This window comes from Juglans microcarpa x Juglans regia, chromosome 8S, assembly GCF_004785595.1.
Source record: "Juglans microcarpa x Juglans regia isolate MS1-56 chromosome 8S, Jm3101_v1.0, whole genome shotgun sequence".
NCBI lineage: Eukaryota > Viridiplantae > Streptophyta > Magnoliopsida > Fagales > Juglandaceae > Juglans > Juglans microcarpa x Juglans regia.
The window spans coordinates 4392975-4410775 of record NC_054609.1 but is presented as its reverse complement, the minus strand read 5'-3'; the positions used below and the strand labels follow the sequence as shown (position 1 = coordinate 4410775).

At 34.1% G+C, this 17801-nt stretch overlaps 3 protein-coding genes and 1 long non-coding RNA gene across 4 annotated transcripts; 1 reads left to right on the top strand and 3 right to left on the bottom strand.

Annotated features, from left to right (window-relative positions):
- Nucleotides 1-1411: 1411 nt before the first annotated feature.
- On the top strand, nucleotides 1412-4331 carry LOC121243898. Its single transcript, XM_041141960.1, has one exon. It carries the CDS (start codon nucleotides 1741-1743, stop codon nucleotides 4147-4149), a length of 2409 nt encoding a protein of 802 aa, XP_040997894.1. The 5' UTR covers nucleotides 1412-1740; the 3' UTR covers nucleotides 4150-4331.
- A 1257-nt stretch (nucleotides 4332-5588) lies between these two features.
- On the bottom strand, nucleotides 5589-6575 carry LOC121243897 (inactive protein RESTRICTED TEV MOVEMENT 2-like). Its single transcript, XM_041141959.1, has 2 exons — nucleotides 6250-6575; nucleotides 5589-6004 (listed from the first exon to the last, which is right to left on the bottom strand). The coding sequence occupies exons 1-2, from the start codon at nucleotides 6416-6418 to the stop codon at nucleotides 5655-5657; spliced, it is 519 nt and encodes a 172-aa protein (XP_040997893.1). The 5' UTR covers nucleotides 6419-6575; the 3' UTR covers nucleotides 5589-5654.
- A 3530-nt stretch (nucleotides 6576-10105) lies between these two features.
- Nucleotides 10106-11453, bottom strand: LOC121243896. Its single transcript, XM_041141958.1, has 2 exons — nucleotides 11223-11453; nucleotides 10106-10531 (listed from the first exon to the last, which is right to left on the bottom strand). The coding sequence occupies exons 1-2, from the start codon at nucleotides 11377-11379 to the stop codon at nucleotides 10197-10199; spliced, it is 492 nt and encodes a 163-aa protein (XP_040997892.1). The 5' UTR covers nucleotides 11380-11453; the 3' UTR covers nucleotides 10106-10196.
- A 4218-nt stretch (nucleotides 11454-15671) lies between these two features.
- On the bottom strand, nucleotides 15672-16971 carry LOC121243895. The gene is made up of 4 exons (XR_005936321.1): nucleotides 16785-16971; nucleotides 16553-16620; nucleotides 16376-16441; nucleotides 15672-15789 (listed from the first exon to the last, which is right to left on the bottom strand). It is a non-coding gene; the product is annotated as an uncharacterized LOC121243895 (long non-coding RNA).
- Between the last annotated feature and the right edge of the window lie 830 nt (nucleotides 16972-17801).

Sequence of the window (17801 nt, the reverse complement as noted above, 5' to 3'; positions counted from 1 at the left end):
CTTAATGACTTTAAGATACTGCAAATGATAAAATTAATTAAGAAATTACCTCTTTTTTTTCCCTTTCTTGTTTTGGGGGGCTATATATATATATATATATATATATATATATATATACATACTAGGGAATGACCCCGGGTGCGTTAGTCCCGGGTTATACCTAACATAATAATTTAAATTAAAAAAAAGTAAAAAAATCAGTAGCTTATTTGTTTGGAAAAAGAAAATATAAGGTTAAGGAAAGATAAAAATAAAGATTAAAAAAAATGTAAATTTTAGCAAAGTATGAGCATTAGTCTGCATCAATATTGGATTATCTATTTACTCTCTATATAATAATAAAATATGATTAATTTTTTATTTTAAAAAAATTGAAACAAAAAGAAAAGAAAATGAGTATACTGTCAGAACAAAAATGATATGAAAAAGAGACGTCAATTCATGTGTGCCGCAGGACTATTAAGGCCTTTTGGTAAAACATGATCTTTCATTAAATTATAAAAGGGAGTTACATGTCAAATGATCAATAGTTTTAATGATCTTTTGGTAAAACGTGTTCTTTCATTAAATTCTACAAAAGAGTTATACATCAAATAATTAAGAGTTTTAAGAATCTTTTGGTAAAACAAGACTTAATAGAAAAATAATAAAAGTTGCTATGTACAGTTAGATAGCCATTTATTATAATAGAGTAAATAAGGTGAGTGATTATCTATTAAGAATAAATATGATTGTAATAATTTATATTTGAGTAATATTTGTGAATGAAATTATAAGATATTTTAGAAACTTTAGGAATTTTGAGAATTCTATGGTTACACAAACATGCCAGTCTTTATGTTTTTAAGCAAAGTCACAATGGTCTATCAAAGCAGACATTTGATTTGTAAGCACAAACGTTTCGCTGCAACAGATATTTTAATTAAGGCGACATTCGCATTTCTAGAGGTGAATATTATTATTATTAGAATATTATTATTTAAAAATTAATTAATTATTATAATTTATATAAAACTTTTAAAAAATATATATAATAATTAAATAATATGAAATGAGGTCAATAATTATATTTGTCGTTCATGTGATTGTGGAACTGAGGTTTTGTAATGAAATTATTTAAATACTGATTCTCTACCAAAAATAAAATAAAATAAAACAGGAGGAAAGGACAGAAAAGATATAAAAATAACGACTTGACTTCCTGGCGTGCGTGTTTGGTTGCTGAATGTTAAAGTGAGTTGAGTTAAATTGAAACGATAAAATATTATTAAAATATTATTTTTTAATATTATTATTATTTTAAAATTTAAAAAAATTAAATTATTTATTATATTTTATATTAAAATTTAAAAAAATTGTACGATGAATTAAGATGTTAATATAAGTTGAGTAACTAAATGAAGTCCTTTATGTAACCAGGGTTAGTCTACTGCTCCGGTCTCTCCAACCTTCGCGACGACCCCAAGTCTTCTCTTCACTGTTCGTCTACCTCCTACTTTCCTTCTCCATTTTTCAGTCCCAACACACACAGATTCACCAACTCGACCGACACGCTCTGATCTAGCTTCTGCTCCTCCATCTTTGTCGCTTGGCGTAAGTTCTTCGATAGAGGTTCCGAGGCGCAGAGGCAGAGTAGTAAATGGGCGAGCTTGCATTGTTTCCGTTGTGTTACTGAGGGAGACTTTTGGTCAAGAAGCCATAGTCGAAGCCAAAGATTAGAAGGAAACAAAGTGACCAAAAATGTGGAGATCAGTGTTTGAGGTCATTCCGGACAGGCTCAAGAAGACATGGGAGAGGCAGAATATCAGGGGAGTTGTTCTTTTAAGCCTTTTACTGCAAACCATTTTGATTTTGGGTGCTCCGTTTAGAAAACGAACAGGAAAAAAGTGGGTCATCCTGCTCATCTGGTTATCTTACTTGTTTGCCGACTGGGCTGCCAGCTTTGCTGTCGGACTCATCTCCAACAGTCAAAACTCCAAGCCTGGTGAGAACAGTGACCATCTTGCATTTTGGGCACCGTTCTTGCTGTTACATCTTGGTGGCCCGGACACCATAACTGCTTTTGCCCTTGAGGATAATGAGCTCTGGCTTAGGCACTTCCTTAGCCTAGTATTTCAGGTTGTCGCCACGGTTTATGTCTTCCTGCAAACACTTCCCGACAACAACCTATGGCTCGCGACTCTCCTCATGTTCTTCGCAGGTATCATCAAGTATGCTGAACGGACCCGTTCTCTGTATCTTGCAAGCTTGGGTAGGTTCCGAGAATCCATGCTTAAGGAACCAGATCCGGGGCCCAACTACGCGAAGCTCATGGAGGAATACTCTGCAAAGCAAGACGCCGGACTTCCTACAAAGATAGACTTGACAGCAGAGCCTGATAAAGAATCAAAGGTTGCCTTTTTTACTGTGAAAGAGGACAGGCTAAATGATTTTGAAGTTGTGGAATATGCTTACCATTTCTTCAAAATCTTTAAGGGACTCATTGTTGATCTCATCTTTAGCTTCCGTGAGCGCAATGAGAGCCGAGCATTTTTCCAGGCGAGAACTTCAGAAGATGCGCTTAGAGTGATAGAGGTTGAACTCAACTTCATCTATGAAGTTCTTTATACGAAGGTGGTTGTGGTGCATGATGTAAAAGGATACTTCTTCCGTTTTCTATCCTCTACTTCAATTTGTGTGGCCCTGGGGCTCTTTATTTCATTAGACAAGCCTCGCTTAAGGAAGTTTGATATTGGAGTTACCTACACACTGTTGATCGGTGCCTTGTGCTTGGAGTTACTGGCTCTATACATGCTTATTTTCTCGGATTGGACTATAGCTTCTCTCAAGAAGACCAGGAATTTTCCAATTGTTGGGACCATCTTCAAAATATATCTCAAAATTAAGAGTTCAAGGTGGGCTGAATGCAAGGAAGGTTCTGATACTATGTTTTCAAAGCTGGCCACACCAATTATACTTCGTAGGTGGTCTGAATCCGTGTCAGGATTCAACTTGATAACATATTGCCTCAAGGAACGTCCAAAAAAGTTCCATGAAGTCAAAGTTGAGTCCTGGTTTGGCATTACTAAGTGGATTGGTTATTTGAAAATTATATGGGAATATTGCTGGAAAAAAGTCGTTGATCATTTAGGTGCTAAGGATTTTCTCGATGAGTTGAAATATGTTGCGAGCAAGCCCTTCAAAAAAAAACTATGGCAATTTATCTTTTCGGAGCTGCTGCAGAAATCTAAAGATGCAGATGATGCAGAAAGTACAAGGAGAATATGTTCAGCTAGAGGTGCTTATGTTCTTGAAGAATATGGAAAGGTGGACATAGATAAAAAATTAATAGCAGAGTACATTGAAAACGTTAATTTTGATGAGAGCCTTCTGCTTTGGCATATTGCTACTGAACTTTGCTATGAAAAAGAAGTAAGCAAAGATGATCATTCAGCAAAACAAGGAGGCATAATTCATTCAGCGAGTAAATGGATCCCTTGGCTTTGGCACAATGCTAAAGAAATCTGTTGTGTGGAAAAAGTCAGCATAGGTGTTGATGCAGAAAAAGGAAGCAAAACTGATGGTTCAGTGAAAACGGATGGCAATGCTAATGATTCAGCAAGAACAGCAACCAGTGCTGCTGATGATTTAACAACAACTGATGATCATCGTGAATTCAGCAAGCTCCTTTCAGATTATATGCTATATCTTCTAGTGATGCAACCTACTATGATGTCTGCTGTGGCAGGTATTGGGGAAATAAGATTTCGTGATACATGTGCTGAGGCAGAAAAATTCTTTAGCAGAAGGGGACTAAGACCAACCCAGGAATATAGTGCTTGTAAAAACCTCCTCGATGTGAATACAGATGTTAAACCTATTCATGTGAAGGGTGATAGAAGCAAATCTGTTCTGTTTGATGCATGTATGCTGTCCAAAGAGCTGCAAAAATTGGGGGAAAAGGAGAAATGGGTGATAATGAGTAAAGTTTGGGTGGAAATGTTGTCATATGCATCAAGTCATTGCAGACCATTCACGCATGCTCAGCAAGTTAGTAAAGGTGGACAGCTTATTTCCCTAGTTTGGTTACTGATGGCTCATTTTGGGCTTGGAGAACAGTTCCAAATCAATGAGGGTCATGCTAGGGCAAAATTGCTTGTGGGTAAGTAGTTCAATCCATGTTGCTTTTTCATTTTTATATTTTGAGAAGTGTGTTACAGGGATGATGGGGTAATGGTATGGATGTTTTATGGGAGAGAAGTGTTATATCTATGCAGATATAACAAATCTGAACTTATAAATTGATGTAGTTTGGACTCAATATTAGATTTACTTTAAAATAAAAAGTGCTTTACAATATAATATCTCACATCACGGTCAGTTTGAATCGAGTTGAGTTGAAGATTTAATAAAATATTATTAGAATATTATTTTTGATTTTGAATTTAAAAAAGTTGAATTATTTATTATTTTTTATTTGAAAGTTTGAGAAAGTTATAATGATTAAATGAAGTGAGTTGAAATAGTTTTACTATACAAACTAGTCCTTAGTAAATAGTAGTCATTTGATTTTTTATTTGTAAACACGAAATTCTCGCCTTTACAGATATGTTCATAATGCTTGCTAGGTCTCTTAGTAAGGCGACATTTTCATTTCTGGCGACGATACAAGTACAATTTCATTTTGCCTTTGGAATTTCATTCCCAACTTGCTCTTAAACCCATTTTTAGGATTTCGCTTGAATTAAGAAAAATTTGGGGTAAAATATACAAACTACCACTTAATTTGCAATCCTCCCAAACCATCAATTACGACAATTACTTCTCAAAAAATCAAAAGATTATAATGTATACCTCCATAAAATTTTGTTTGAAACTAAAAAACATAAAAGTGTATATTTCATTTTCTTAGGGGTAAAAAATAAATGTGTTTTTTAGGGGAAATGGGGTTATTTTGCAATTTTTTAATAGTTTGATGGGGGGTGATTGCGATAATTAATAATTTGAAAGAGTAAACATAAATTGCACTGTAGTTGAGGGGAGTTTGTGTATTTATCTTTCGATTTCCAAGATTCAAAATTTTTAAATTTTCTTACAAATTAAATCATGTCAATATACTTCTGGAAAGTAACCTGTAGATTTGCGGGTTTGTCGCTCTTTTGCAAAGGCATAGGCTTGAGTTGGTCACCCTAGACCTCTCACAGTGGTGGATTGGCCATGTCTTATAGATCTCTTTTTTGTGTGTATATTTTAGTTTCCAACTACTTTTTTGGTTTCTTTTTCAAGTAATGTCAGTTATATGTAGTCGTAGAATGTGTAAGTATTGTGTAGTTATTTTAAAACATAATGAAGTTTATTATTATAAAATTATTATTTTTTTATGTGTATCTCATATTTATTTAATTTTTTAAAAATGATTGCACAATGTTTACGTATTCACGATTGTAATTATCATTTTTCAAACATAATTACAATATGAAAATTGAAATGATCGAAGTAGAAGATAAAAATTCGGAAGTAAAGAATTTAAAATTAGAGTACAAGAACCAATCAATTCAAATATAAAACCACAAGGAACAAATTTATCAAATTTATTAAGCAAGATGAATTATTTTGTACATACAATATAATAAAATGTTCGGTTGAGCATTGAAATGGCTATTATCAGCCAAACCTTAAACACGTTGGCGAGAAGAAAAGCTGGAAACAAGATAAGCAACAGCCATCCCAAGAAAGACTGCTAATGCTATTGTCACCAACTTCTTCATGCTCATTTCCATCTTCCAAAGGAAACCCTCTTGGCCAAGCTGTTCCAATGCCTGCCTCAACAAAGGAACTTTCTTAGGCATTGTCAAGGAAAGAACACCACGAGAAAACTTTGCTTTTATCTTGTCTGTCTGATAATCCTTGGAAATATCGACTTCTTTAGAAAATCTTCTCCATGTATTCTCATCCAGTTCGGTTTCTCCGGTGAGTTTCAAGGTTTTCCCATGAACTGAGGCCTTCAGTTGTTTCCTTTTGAATCCTACAAAGTATCCCATTAGAGAGAAAAATCTTTATTAATTTCGGAAATCAGAAATTAAACAGTACCTTACAAAAGAAATACTTGAAATTTTAATTTTTTATCACAAAAACAACCTTTTTAAGATCAAAGATCTCGTCCCAAAAAATACTAATGTAAATTTTTTTAAAAAAAATTAGGGTTTAAAGAATTTATAGATTCGATCCAATAATGCAAAACTAACTTCAAAAATTCTTTACAAAATATACCATGGAGATGGATCTCAAGAATGTCTCCTAAATCTTGTTTGATCTTCCCGTCTCTTGAATTATCTCGTTTGATCTTTTCGTTTCTTCGCCACTTGCAATAAGGTTCAAAATCAATGTAACAACGATTTTGGGTGCTACATCTGTCGTTGTTTTCCATGGGATGCTGCATTCTCTTTTCTTTGAGACTTTTATTGAAGTTTTCACCCAACAAGTAGTGTGTGTATATATATGATCTCTCTTTTGAGAAAGAGCATCCAAAAGGTTTGGTCTAGGAGGTCTGGTTTGCTTTTTTTAAGGTAAGAGAATCGATCTTTTTCTTGGCTCATTTCCTTGAGTTATTTGTTGTGCTTATTCTTTGAGGTCTTTAGGCACACTTTTTCTTTTTTTAACTGTAGATGAGAAGATGTTAAACATATTCATGTGAAGGGTGATAGAAGCAAATCTGTACTGTTTGATGTTTGTATGCTGTCCAAAGAGCTGCAAAAATTGGAGAAAAAGGAGAAATGGGTGATAATGAGTAAAGTGTGGTTGAAAATGTTGTCATATCCATCAAGTCATTGCAGACCATTTACGCATGCTCAGCAAGTTAGTAAATGTGGACAGCTTATCACCCTAGTTTGGTTACTGAATTTTCTAAGGGAGAGGAGAGAGTCATGCCATATCTACTTAAAAATAATATAAAAATAAATTTATAAATTAATATAATTTGATATAAAATATTAAATTTATTTTAAAATAAAAAAAAACTTTACAATATTTTATCTTACATTAAGAATAATAAGATTACTTTTATATCAAGACATATCCCCTCGTTTGTTTCATAGTTTGAGATGAGGTAAGTTAAGATAAAAATTTAAAATTAAATAAAATATTATTAAAATATATATTTTTAATATTATTTTTATTTTAAGAATTAAAAAATTGAATTGTTTATTTTATTTTATGTAAAAATTTTAAAAAATTATAATGATAAGATGAGATGATATGAAAATAGTTGTGAAAAGAAACGAAACTTCAACATTTGTCTTTTAGTAACTAATGATGATACAATTAAGATTAATGAAAAATAATATTTCTTTTTTTTTTCTTTACTGTTTAGGGGGTTTATATGGGGAGTTATTATTCGTGAGAAAAAAAATAAAAGATTGTAATAGTTATGCGAAAATTACTGTTTCTGTTATCTTCTTGAGGATTTGAAACTAGTGTATATGCTTTTAAGACGACATCACAGTGGTCCACACCAACTTAGTAGTCCGATTTGTAAACACGGAATTTTCGCCTTAACAGATATTTTCATAATGCTTTAATTTTGTCGCTACAATAGGTTTCTAGTAAGGCGACATTCCCATTTCTAGCAGCGATACAAGTACATGTTCTGATGTTCATTTTGCTTTTGGAATTTCATTCCCAACTTGCTCTTAAACCGTTTTTTAGGATTTCGCTTGAATTAAGAAAATTTTGGGGTAAAATATACAAATTACCACTTAATTTGCAATCCTCCTAAACTACAATTACTCGTCAATCAATCAAAAGATTATGGGCTCGTTTGTTTTAGCAGATAGGATGATATGAGTTGAGATTAAAGTTAAAAAGTTGAATAAAGTATTATTAGAATATATTTTTTAATATTATTTTTATTTTGAGATTTGAAAAAGTTGAATTGTTTATTTTATTTTGTATTGGAAGTTGTGAAAGTTGTAATGATTAGATTAGATTAGATTAGATGTTTTCTGAAAACAAACGAGGCCTATAATGTATCCCTCCATAAAAATGTCATAAACTCCTAACCGTTCTCTCAAGTGGTAAAGGTATTGGTCTTAGTGGTATGCTCGCTTCAAAATCCAAGGTCCGAATCTCACTAGGTGAAAACAATCTCTCGGGATCATCGGATTAAGAGATTTTCCTTTTGAATTACTCGAAATGCACTCAAGAGAAACACCTTGCCGAGGGCTTATGCAACCTCAAGATTAGTCAAGATACTATTGTTTCAGGACACCCAATGCCAGTAAAAAAAAAAATGCCATAAATGCCTTTTGATAAAATTAAAAATATTAAAAAGGGTTACTTTTTTGTTTGAAACTTAAAAACATAAAAATGTATATTTTATCTTATCGGGGTTAAAAAAAAGTAAATATCTTTTTAAGGGGAAAGAGGATATTGCGATTTTTTAATAGTTTGAGGGGGGTGATTGCCATAATTGATAATTAGAAGAGTAAACAAAAAAACTCGAACTTTCCAAATTGCTGGTGTATATGACATCTTTCCAAATTGCTTATATAGTAATATTTGATCTGCAAAATTTAAAAATTTAAATTTCTCTTGCAAGTTAAATTATCATGTCAATGATTTAAGAAAAATGATATTTATAATTGTGAAGTGCACAAGTGCCGTGCAATCCCTTTAAAAAAAGTGAGTAAAAATAGGACTCACATGAAAAGAAATTAATTTTTTAATAGTAGATCTTACTATTTTTCAAAACAATTACGTAGCACTTGTACACTTCACAACCGTATGTAGCATTACTCATAATTTAAAAGGTTTATTCTTGACATGGATTTGTGAATAGATTTTTTACTTTGTTAAAATATATCAATTTGCAAATAGAGTAAAAAAGAGTTGTGGGGGAAGATTGCGCCTCCTTTGGATTTGTCGATCGCCATGGGCACCCTATAGATTTGCAGGTTGGTCGCTCCCTTTGCAAATGTATAGGCTTCAGTTGACCACCTTAAGACTTCAGATGAGATGAGATAAGATGAGTTGAAATTAAAGTTAATAGTTGAGTAAAATATTACTAGTGTTAACGTCGTGTTTTGCACACATTTGTGTCAAGTTTCGACAATTCAGGTCTTCAGAAATGGACTTACAAAAGATGTTGAAGAGTGCAACTAGGAGAGGGCGGCCTTGGAGACGCATAGTCTCTGATGCCAAAATTAGTAAGTATTCTTGAAAGTTTGTAAATAAGTAAATGAGTTTAGATACCAGAGAGAGATATTCTTATGCTTGGGATCTGCTATTTATACTATAAGCCTGGGGGGATAAATCATGTTTGCCCCTATGGAGTCTGTATCATTCGTACTGTTCCCTATGTCAAAGTCATTTAATACAGCGTGGTCTGCGACAACTTCATTAATGTGGCGTGTAGTCTGGGTAGTGATTCCATTAATGCGGTGTGGTTCTCCGATCGCTTTCTCCCAGACCGTATCCTTGGTGACCCTTTGATGTCTTTCCTGTCAGAAGATCAAGGGTTCTCTGCACTTTATGCCTACTATGCGAGCGGACACTTGAGAGCTGGACACTACTCGAGGGGCCTTCAGATCGACGAGTCATATTTCCTGCAGCACCATCCCTCCTGCAGGTTGTGTCCAGATGACTGGCCTTCCCATGGGTCGGGTCGAAGACTGTTTGTCGTGGGCTAGACCTTTAGTCTTGATTCATTTATCTATCATTCATAGGCTCGCTGGGCTTAGTGGAGGGAAAATCCCCTTACAATGAGAATATATTTTTTTAATATTATTTTTATTTTGATATTTGAAAAAGTTGTAATGATTAGATGAAATGAGTTAAGATGAATTATGAAAACAAACGAGACCTAAAACTCTGATAGTGGTGGATTGGCCACACCTTATAAATCGCTTGTTTAATTTGTGGAATTTAAGTTTCAAACTCCTTTTTAATTTTTATCCAATTTTACAAGTATATTTCTTTTTTAATACATATGTGTCGACATCTATTATTGCCAATGCAGCATTTTTATAATGGCATGCATGACACATATTGAAGTAAATAATTTAAAATTAGAGGACAAGAACCAACCAATTCAAATATAAAACCACATGGAACAAATATAGCAAATTTATTAAACAAGATGATGAATTATTATTATTATTATTGTTATTTCAATGTGATATTCCCAGCTTGAGCATTGAAATGGCTCAATCAACCAAACCTTAACAAGAAAGATACCCAACAGTCATCCCAAGAAAGACTGCTGCTGTGATTTTCACCAACTTTTCCTGCATGTTCTCCATTTCCATCGTGCAAAGGAAACCCTCTGAGCCAAGCTGTTTCAATGCCTGCCGCCACAAAGGAACTTTCTTAAGCATTGTCAAGGAAAGAACGCCACGATTAAAACTTAATTTTATGTTGTCTGTCTGATAATCCTTGGAAATATCGACTTCTTTAGAAAATCTCCTGATCAATGAATACTCATCCGGTTCCATTTCTCCGGTGAGTTTCAAGGTTTTCCCATCACTGGAAGCCTTCAGTTGTTCCCTTTTGAATCCTACAAAGTATCACATGAGAGAGAAAATCTTTATAAATTAAACACCTTACAAAAGTAATGATCCACATCCACATGAATGCATGCAATAGATGTAGTTTATTTTTACTTTGCAACATTACTCTACCCCTACCTTGTAGTAATCATTGAGCTGACTTCAATTATTTACTAAGGAAAATGCTATCTATACTTATTTATATAACCATATGTGCTGATGTGCTAATTACTGAATATAGTGACAATTTTAAAATTCAAAATTTGAAATTCAAATTAAAACGAAAATATGGATAAAATAAAGACTATCATTCAATACGTATAATATTGTGCGTGCGTGTATCACTACTCCTTTGCCAATGATTTATCTAATTACTACAACAGAAATATTTTTTCATCTTGAAAAGGTTGTTTTTGTGGTAAAAGATGTTTTAGGATGAAAATGACACTTTTTAGTTGAGAACCGATCCAGCTGTAATATCAACTACAATAGTTGAGGCACGATAAGCAAATTCTCCCGACAGATACGAAACTTCAAAGACTTGGTTCTATTAAATACTAATATAAATTTGAAAAGATCAAGGGTTTAAAGAATTTATAGATTTGATCCAATACAAAACTAACATGTTATTAGATAGCTCATGTATAAAAATCTTGCAATAGACTATAGTTATGCTTGTATCATTCTTTACAAATATACCATGGAGATGGATCTCAAGAATGTCTCCTAACTCTCGTTTGATCTTCCCGTCTCTTGAGTTTTCTCGTTTGATCTTCTCGCCTCTTCGCCACTTGCAATAAGGCTCAAAATCAATGTAACTGTTGTTTAGGTCGCAACATCCATCGTTGTTTGTCATGAGATGTTGCCTTCTCTTTTCTTCGAGACTTTCAGTGCATAAATTTATGGAAGTCTTTATTCAATAAATAGTGTGTGTGTATATATATATATATATATAGACGAGCATCCAAAAGGTTTGGTCTAGGAGGTCTTGTTTGCCTTTTTTTGAAGGTAAAAGAATCGATCTTTTTCTTGCCTCATTTCCTTGAGCTTTTTGCTGTGCTTATTCTTTGAGGTCTTTAGGCACTCTCTCTATCTTTTACTGTGGATGATCTCTTGCTTTGGCAATGGAATTTGTTCATGAATTTCTTGTCATATAAGGGCACAACAACTAAGAGATTGGCACGTGGAAAACAATAGAGATATCCTAATCAGAAGAGGAAGACAAAGGAATCTGGCATTTCCTTCAAAATCAAAAAATAAACACAAAATAAATACCTCCATCTTTCCACCATAAATCATCAGAGTCTCTCTCGGATCACATTCTTCCTTGTAATTTGCAGGATACCTAAAATAATCAGATGATCATCGTCCATGTTGGGTGTAAACTCAGCCCCACATGGTATGGGCCCATGGGCATGTGACTTAAGGAGGAGGACAGAGGCTGAGCACAAAGGCAAGGAATCAGGGCAAGGAATCTAGGGTCATTCGCCAGGGTGGGAGGTCTACGACTATCATTATCCCAAGAAGGGAGCTAGAGCAAGGCACCTATATCAAATACGCATAGCCAATGACCTACTTTTTAAGTATTTTTTATAAAATTAAATTTATATGATTATATTAGTTTTTTTTTTTTTTCTCGGCAAGTAAGTATTTTATAGATAAACTAACAGATACAAGACACAAGTTCAGTGGAGTGGGAGTCTCCTACAGTCTTCCCAAAGCCAACACACATTACAACACAAAAGTAAGAAAATAAAAAAGGTGATCGGAGCTAAAAATTTGACTCCCACCCAAAACCCACAAGGGGAGAACGCTTGAAGAAGGTTTTTGAATAGTCTGATAAACAGACTATTAGCCTGCAGCTAAAAGCCATAGTATAAAGGGGTGTGCTGCAACATGTTGGTCTAGACAAGCTGGAAGGAACCTTCACATCCACTTTCACTTGATCTTCGGTTAGGGAAAGCGGGAACGTAGTGTAACAACTAAAAACTGAGACGAATCGCCGGCGAGGGGCCACCACTGGCTGTGGCAGCGCATGTAGTACACGCGCCACACCTGGAAAGGGTTGAAAGGACAGAACAGCAAGATCCGATGCCGCTGATCCCAACGGTGCCGCGCGTGGCGGCGCGTGAAACTCGCGCACTGTATAGACTGCATGTGAGGCTTACGCACCACTCAAATGGGCAGATCTCTTCTGCCATCTTGAAGATCGGCGCCTGGGGAGGCTGATGGCGGGGCGCGTGTCGGACTTTGCTTGCTGGAAAGCAACAGATCGCCTAGTTTCGGTGCAACTGGAGAAAAGCTAACTAAAAAATCAAGAAAAGAAAGACCTAAACCGAGACTAAGGCTGGCGAGGGAGGGAGGTGAGTGAAGCCAAAGCTTCAACCCTCCTCCCCCCAGCGAAAGGAGCAAACTCCTGGAGGCGGCAATTAGTTTACATAGGCGAGAGAGAAAACTTCTTGAGAGTCCCTGTTGATGGATTTGATAGCCAGTTTTTATTTTCTTGATTACATTAGTTAATTAAATTTATTTATTTTTTAAATTATGCAAGAAGTTCATATTCTAAAATTTTTTATCTAAATTCAAATCGTAGAGAAAAAAAAAATAACTGAATAATAAAATAATAATAAATAAAGTACAATGATATCATTATCCTTTTGAGTAGCAATCAAAATGGCACGGAAGGACGTAAAGAGAAATTGTGAAATCAATCAAATATCACGAGTTTTGTTATTTGTAAATATGTTTTGTTAACATTCTTGTCATAAGACTAATTATAATTATAAAAAAGTTGGTTATTAATATTTTTTTATTTATTTTTATTTTTTTATTTATTTATTTTTATTTTTTTATTTATTTTTTATCATCGTGAGACCCACTACTTCAATGTTATATCGGGGGTGTCCCGCACACAGTTTTAAATTTCGTACCGTACCGGCCGGTACGGTCGAAATTTTTCGTTTCGGCCGTCCGGCCGGTACAGGTACTATACCTGTTCCGTACCGGCCAAAATACCGGCGGTACCGGCCTAAATTTCGGCCTGTATCGGCCTATATTTCGGCCGGTACCGGCCGATATTTCGGCCTGTGTTTTTTTTTTTTTTTTTCATTTTTTCAAACTACAAACTTATTTTTTAACCCTCAATTCAGACTAGACTATTTATAATTTATATATATATGTATTTGTATATAATTTATTTATATATAGACTATTATTTTAGAATATAATTTATATATATATTTATATATATAATTTATTTATAGATCGACTATCCCGAAATGTTATCCCGAAACGCTACCCCGAAACGGTACCGGTACCGAAATATTTCGTTCCAGTGCCTTGACCGGTACGGTGTCCGGTACGGTATTCAAAACATTGGTCCCGCACCATGTTCTAGGGCGCCGTTTTTGTTAGTTTACGATATTATGATTACGAGTTATTCCATTTTCTAATTTGAGGAGGTGTAGATATATCATATACCATATATGAATTGCTCTCACCAAATTGCATAAAAAAAAATAGAAAATATCTCAATTTAATTAGCTAGTCGTTTGTTTTCACAACCATTCTCATCTCATCTAATTCTTATAACTTTCTTAAATTTTCACACAAAATAAAATAAATAATACAATTTTTTCAAATCTTAAAACAAGAATAATATTAAAAAAATATATTCTAACAATATTTTATTCAACTTTTATCTCAACTCATCTCATCTCATCTGTAAAAACAGACGAGACTTTTGGTCCCACACGTGGAGAATCTCTTTCCCTTACTTTTTTCTTTCTTTTTTTCATTTTACGTGTTTTTACATTCTGTGTTGAGTGAGTTTTCACGAGAATTCAGTGATTTCTTTTTCCCACAAGGAAGTAAAAGAAAATAAAAGGAAAAAAAAATAGAGAGGGAGGGACAAGGGAGAAGAAGGATTCGATTTTGAGGGCTAGGGTGAGGGGCGTCAATCTAAGGAGAAGAGAGATTCGATTCTGAGGGTTGGGGTGAGGGGCATCAGTCCAAGGAGAAAAACAATGACGTGGGCAATGAATCGGGTTCAGGTGTGTGGTGTGCATCTGCAGACTAGAGGTTGAGTAGATTTTTTGTTCTTTGAAACTAGAGAAATTATTCACATTAGCCTGAAGCCTCAGCACACCCATGTGTTAAGTTGAAAAAAAAATTATATCATATGTGTAGTGTACGGAGAGTGCGGCTGATGTATAGCCATATTCTTGAAACTATCTATAGTTCTTGCTAAATTAGAGACAGATAACTGATAATTCCAAGGAAGCCTTTAAAAAGTGGTGTAGGGACCGTATCCAAGAAAAGAAAAGAAAAAAACTGGATAATGGTATCCTATGAATTTTAAAATTGAATTTTCTATATGGAGTTGCTTTTTTTTTTTCCTTTTTTTTTTTTTTTTTTACTATCGAGTGATGGATAAATGGCATAAGATAACCTCGTTACCACCAACATCAAGCATATGTTGACATTGATCTCAGCATTTCCAGCTAAAATATATGTTTGTGTCGAATATAAAGAAATTTACGAAATTGAGAGTCTCAAATATGATAGAGATAGACACATGAAGAAAATTATGCATTATTTGTTGTTGTCTCTATAAATATTATGAGACATGAAATTAACAATAAATATTATAGAGTCCACTTTATATATTTATCTCTTCCACGTAAGATCCTAACATGCGTGGAACTTGATACAAAATGAGAAATGTTCTAGTTACAAAAGGATTACACAAAAACAATCATACAAATTGATGTAATTTGATGTAGTTCGTCATATTATTAAATTATTTTTATTATAAAGTAGATCTAACAAATCAAATAAAATCACGTCAGTTTGTGAGATTATTTTTAAATAATTTGTTTATAGATGTAGCAGTAATACGAAATTTATAAATGAGTTCCAATAAAATAATTGTCCAGAAAAGAAACTCTGCAAGTGGGACAACAAATGAATGAAGAAAAAAAAAAAAAAGCAAGCGGAAAGTAGAGATAGGGAGGGACCATGCATCTTTCCCACAAGTTGTCATGAAAACTGGAAGAAAAACGATTCGGAATCGTCAAAGTTCATAAAGAAATGGAGATCGATGAGCACTTTATGTTCCATACCATGTGACCCAGCTTTAATTTTTTCCAGTTACAGATATGACGCATTGGAGGGTGAGGAATGGAATCAAAGCCTTTGGAAGCTTGTGTATTATTGTGCATATCAGAGGTCACTCTCTGCAATCTTTGGATTTCTTAGAAATCTTCTGCCGAAATAAAATAATTACAACTTTAATCAATACAACTTTCTTAAATTTCTACATAAAATAAAATAAACAATTCAACTCTTTCAAATCTTAAAATTTTATTTAAATTTTAACTTTAATCTCAATTCATCTCATTTCGAAAACAAACGAGGCCTAAGTTATGGGCTATCTGAGATTGTCTCACATCTGCTGAATCCTTCCTTGATTTTACTGCTGTTGTTATGTGTTTATGTCCAGCTTAGTCGTTTTACTTACAAATTGTTAGATCTTGGCTATTTCTTAAGCCAATCATTAGACTTGAAAAATCATCTACTTATCATATTGGGATGGAAATGAGTAGAACTGTTCATCCGGACCGAGTTTTTTCCCTATCCAGTCTGGAATCAGGAAAACTTGATTCCGGTTCCGAGAACCAGGGTTGCAAAACCCGAGTACATCCGGTCCGGATACCAGGTTGTAAACCCGGAACCTTATTTTTTTTTAAAGTTTGAATGTTAACATATCAAACATACTATCAACATAATATCAATCTCAAAAACTTGAAAGTAGAAAGACTTCTGGAATTGAAAAACTATATCTAACACACCAGCAAGAAACCCAATATATAATCGGTACAGGTTCCAAAATGTTCTTGGTGCTTCCGAGTCTTTGCCTGAAACATCACAACCATATATATGATAATCATAGTGCAGTTTCCTACTGTTTCTACTCCTTACAAAAGTATAAACAAATAATCTAAATATATTAAAGATGAGATACGCACCTGGTATACTTGCTGAAGAAAGGGTCTCTCATAAGATAAAGTGCCCGTAACAGCTTCCTTCTTTTAACCTATGTCAAAGCGGTGGTATCAAAAGCGCTACAGCATTGAATCTATTCATGAGAACTAAACAATGCAACCATGAAATTGCGTCTAGAGAATACATATTGCAAGATTCAACGCAGAAGCATACAACTCTCTGTACATGCATGGTAAGATTTAGAAAAACCCAAACCTCATCATTTTCAGAGACGGAAAGATAAACTGTTGCTCTTCTGGCAATTAAACCATGTCCGGCTCGCTTGAACACAACCCTGAGGGGCTCTTCCTTGATAATAGCATGCCGCAAAGTGATAAAAAAAAATCAAAAAATTCAAACTGAAAAAATAAAAAAGTTCCGGATTTACAACCTGGATTCACCTTGGTTCTGGTCCGAATATATCAGGATTCCCGGGCTGGAACCGGCTGAATAGTCCTAGAGATGAACGACAGGCCGTGAATGGAAGAGGTTCTTATAAAAGGGTGATTATTAAGGTTGAATTTGGTTCCCAAATTCAGCTGAATTGCCTCTACTTATAGAATGAGTTCAAAACACAAGGTTCGAGCCATTTTCAATAGAGTTCAAATGTGAACTCAATGTAGGCCCCACACATGTGCTGCTTTCTTCCACTGCACTGATGCAATTCCTGTATTGATGGTTGGGCCCCACCTAAAGGCTGACACCGCATTGGGATTTTGGACTACAAGCAGTCTGTTACGAACATTTTGGAATTTTTCTCTTATTTGTTGCAGGTTTGGCACCGGTTTTGTAGGGGACATGTCTGACATATGAACAGTAACATAATGGTGGGATCCAATATTTTTACATCTTCCCATAAATATATCTAAACTCACATTAATATCTAAATACACTTAAAACTCATCTTAAGTGAGATCCACAAAACTCACTTAACCATCTCAACTCATTACTATTTGTAAAGAACTCAGCTCAACTTAATATCCAAACGCAGCCTTAGAGTAATGCTACGAATAAGTTCCAAATATACAAGTTCCGTGTTTATTTTTTGTAAAAAAATAGGTCTCACTAAAAAATTAGATTATTTTTTCAACTTTTTCAATGTGGGATTCACTTTTTTACAAAAGGATTATACAAAATTTGTCTATTTGAAGTTTGTACAAATCATTTCTCGATTATTAATGTGTTCCAAAGCATATTGAATATTGTAAGCTTCGAGCAGCTTATTTCGTCAGT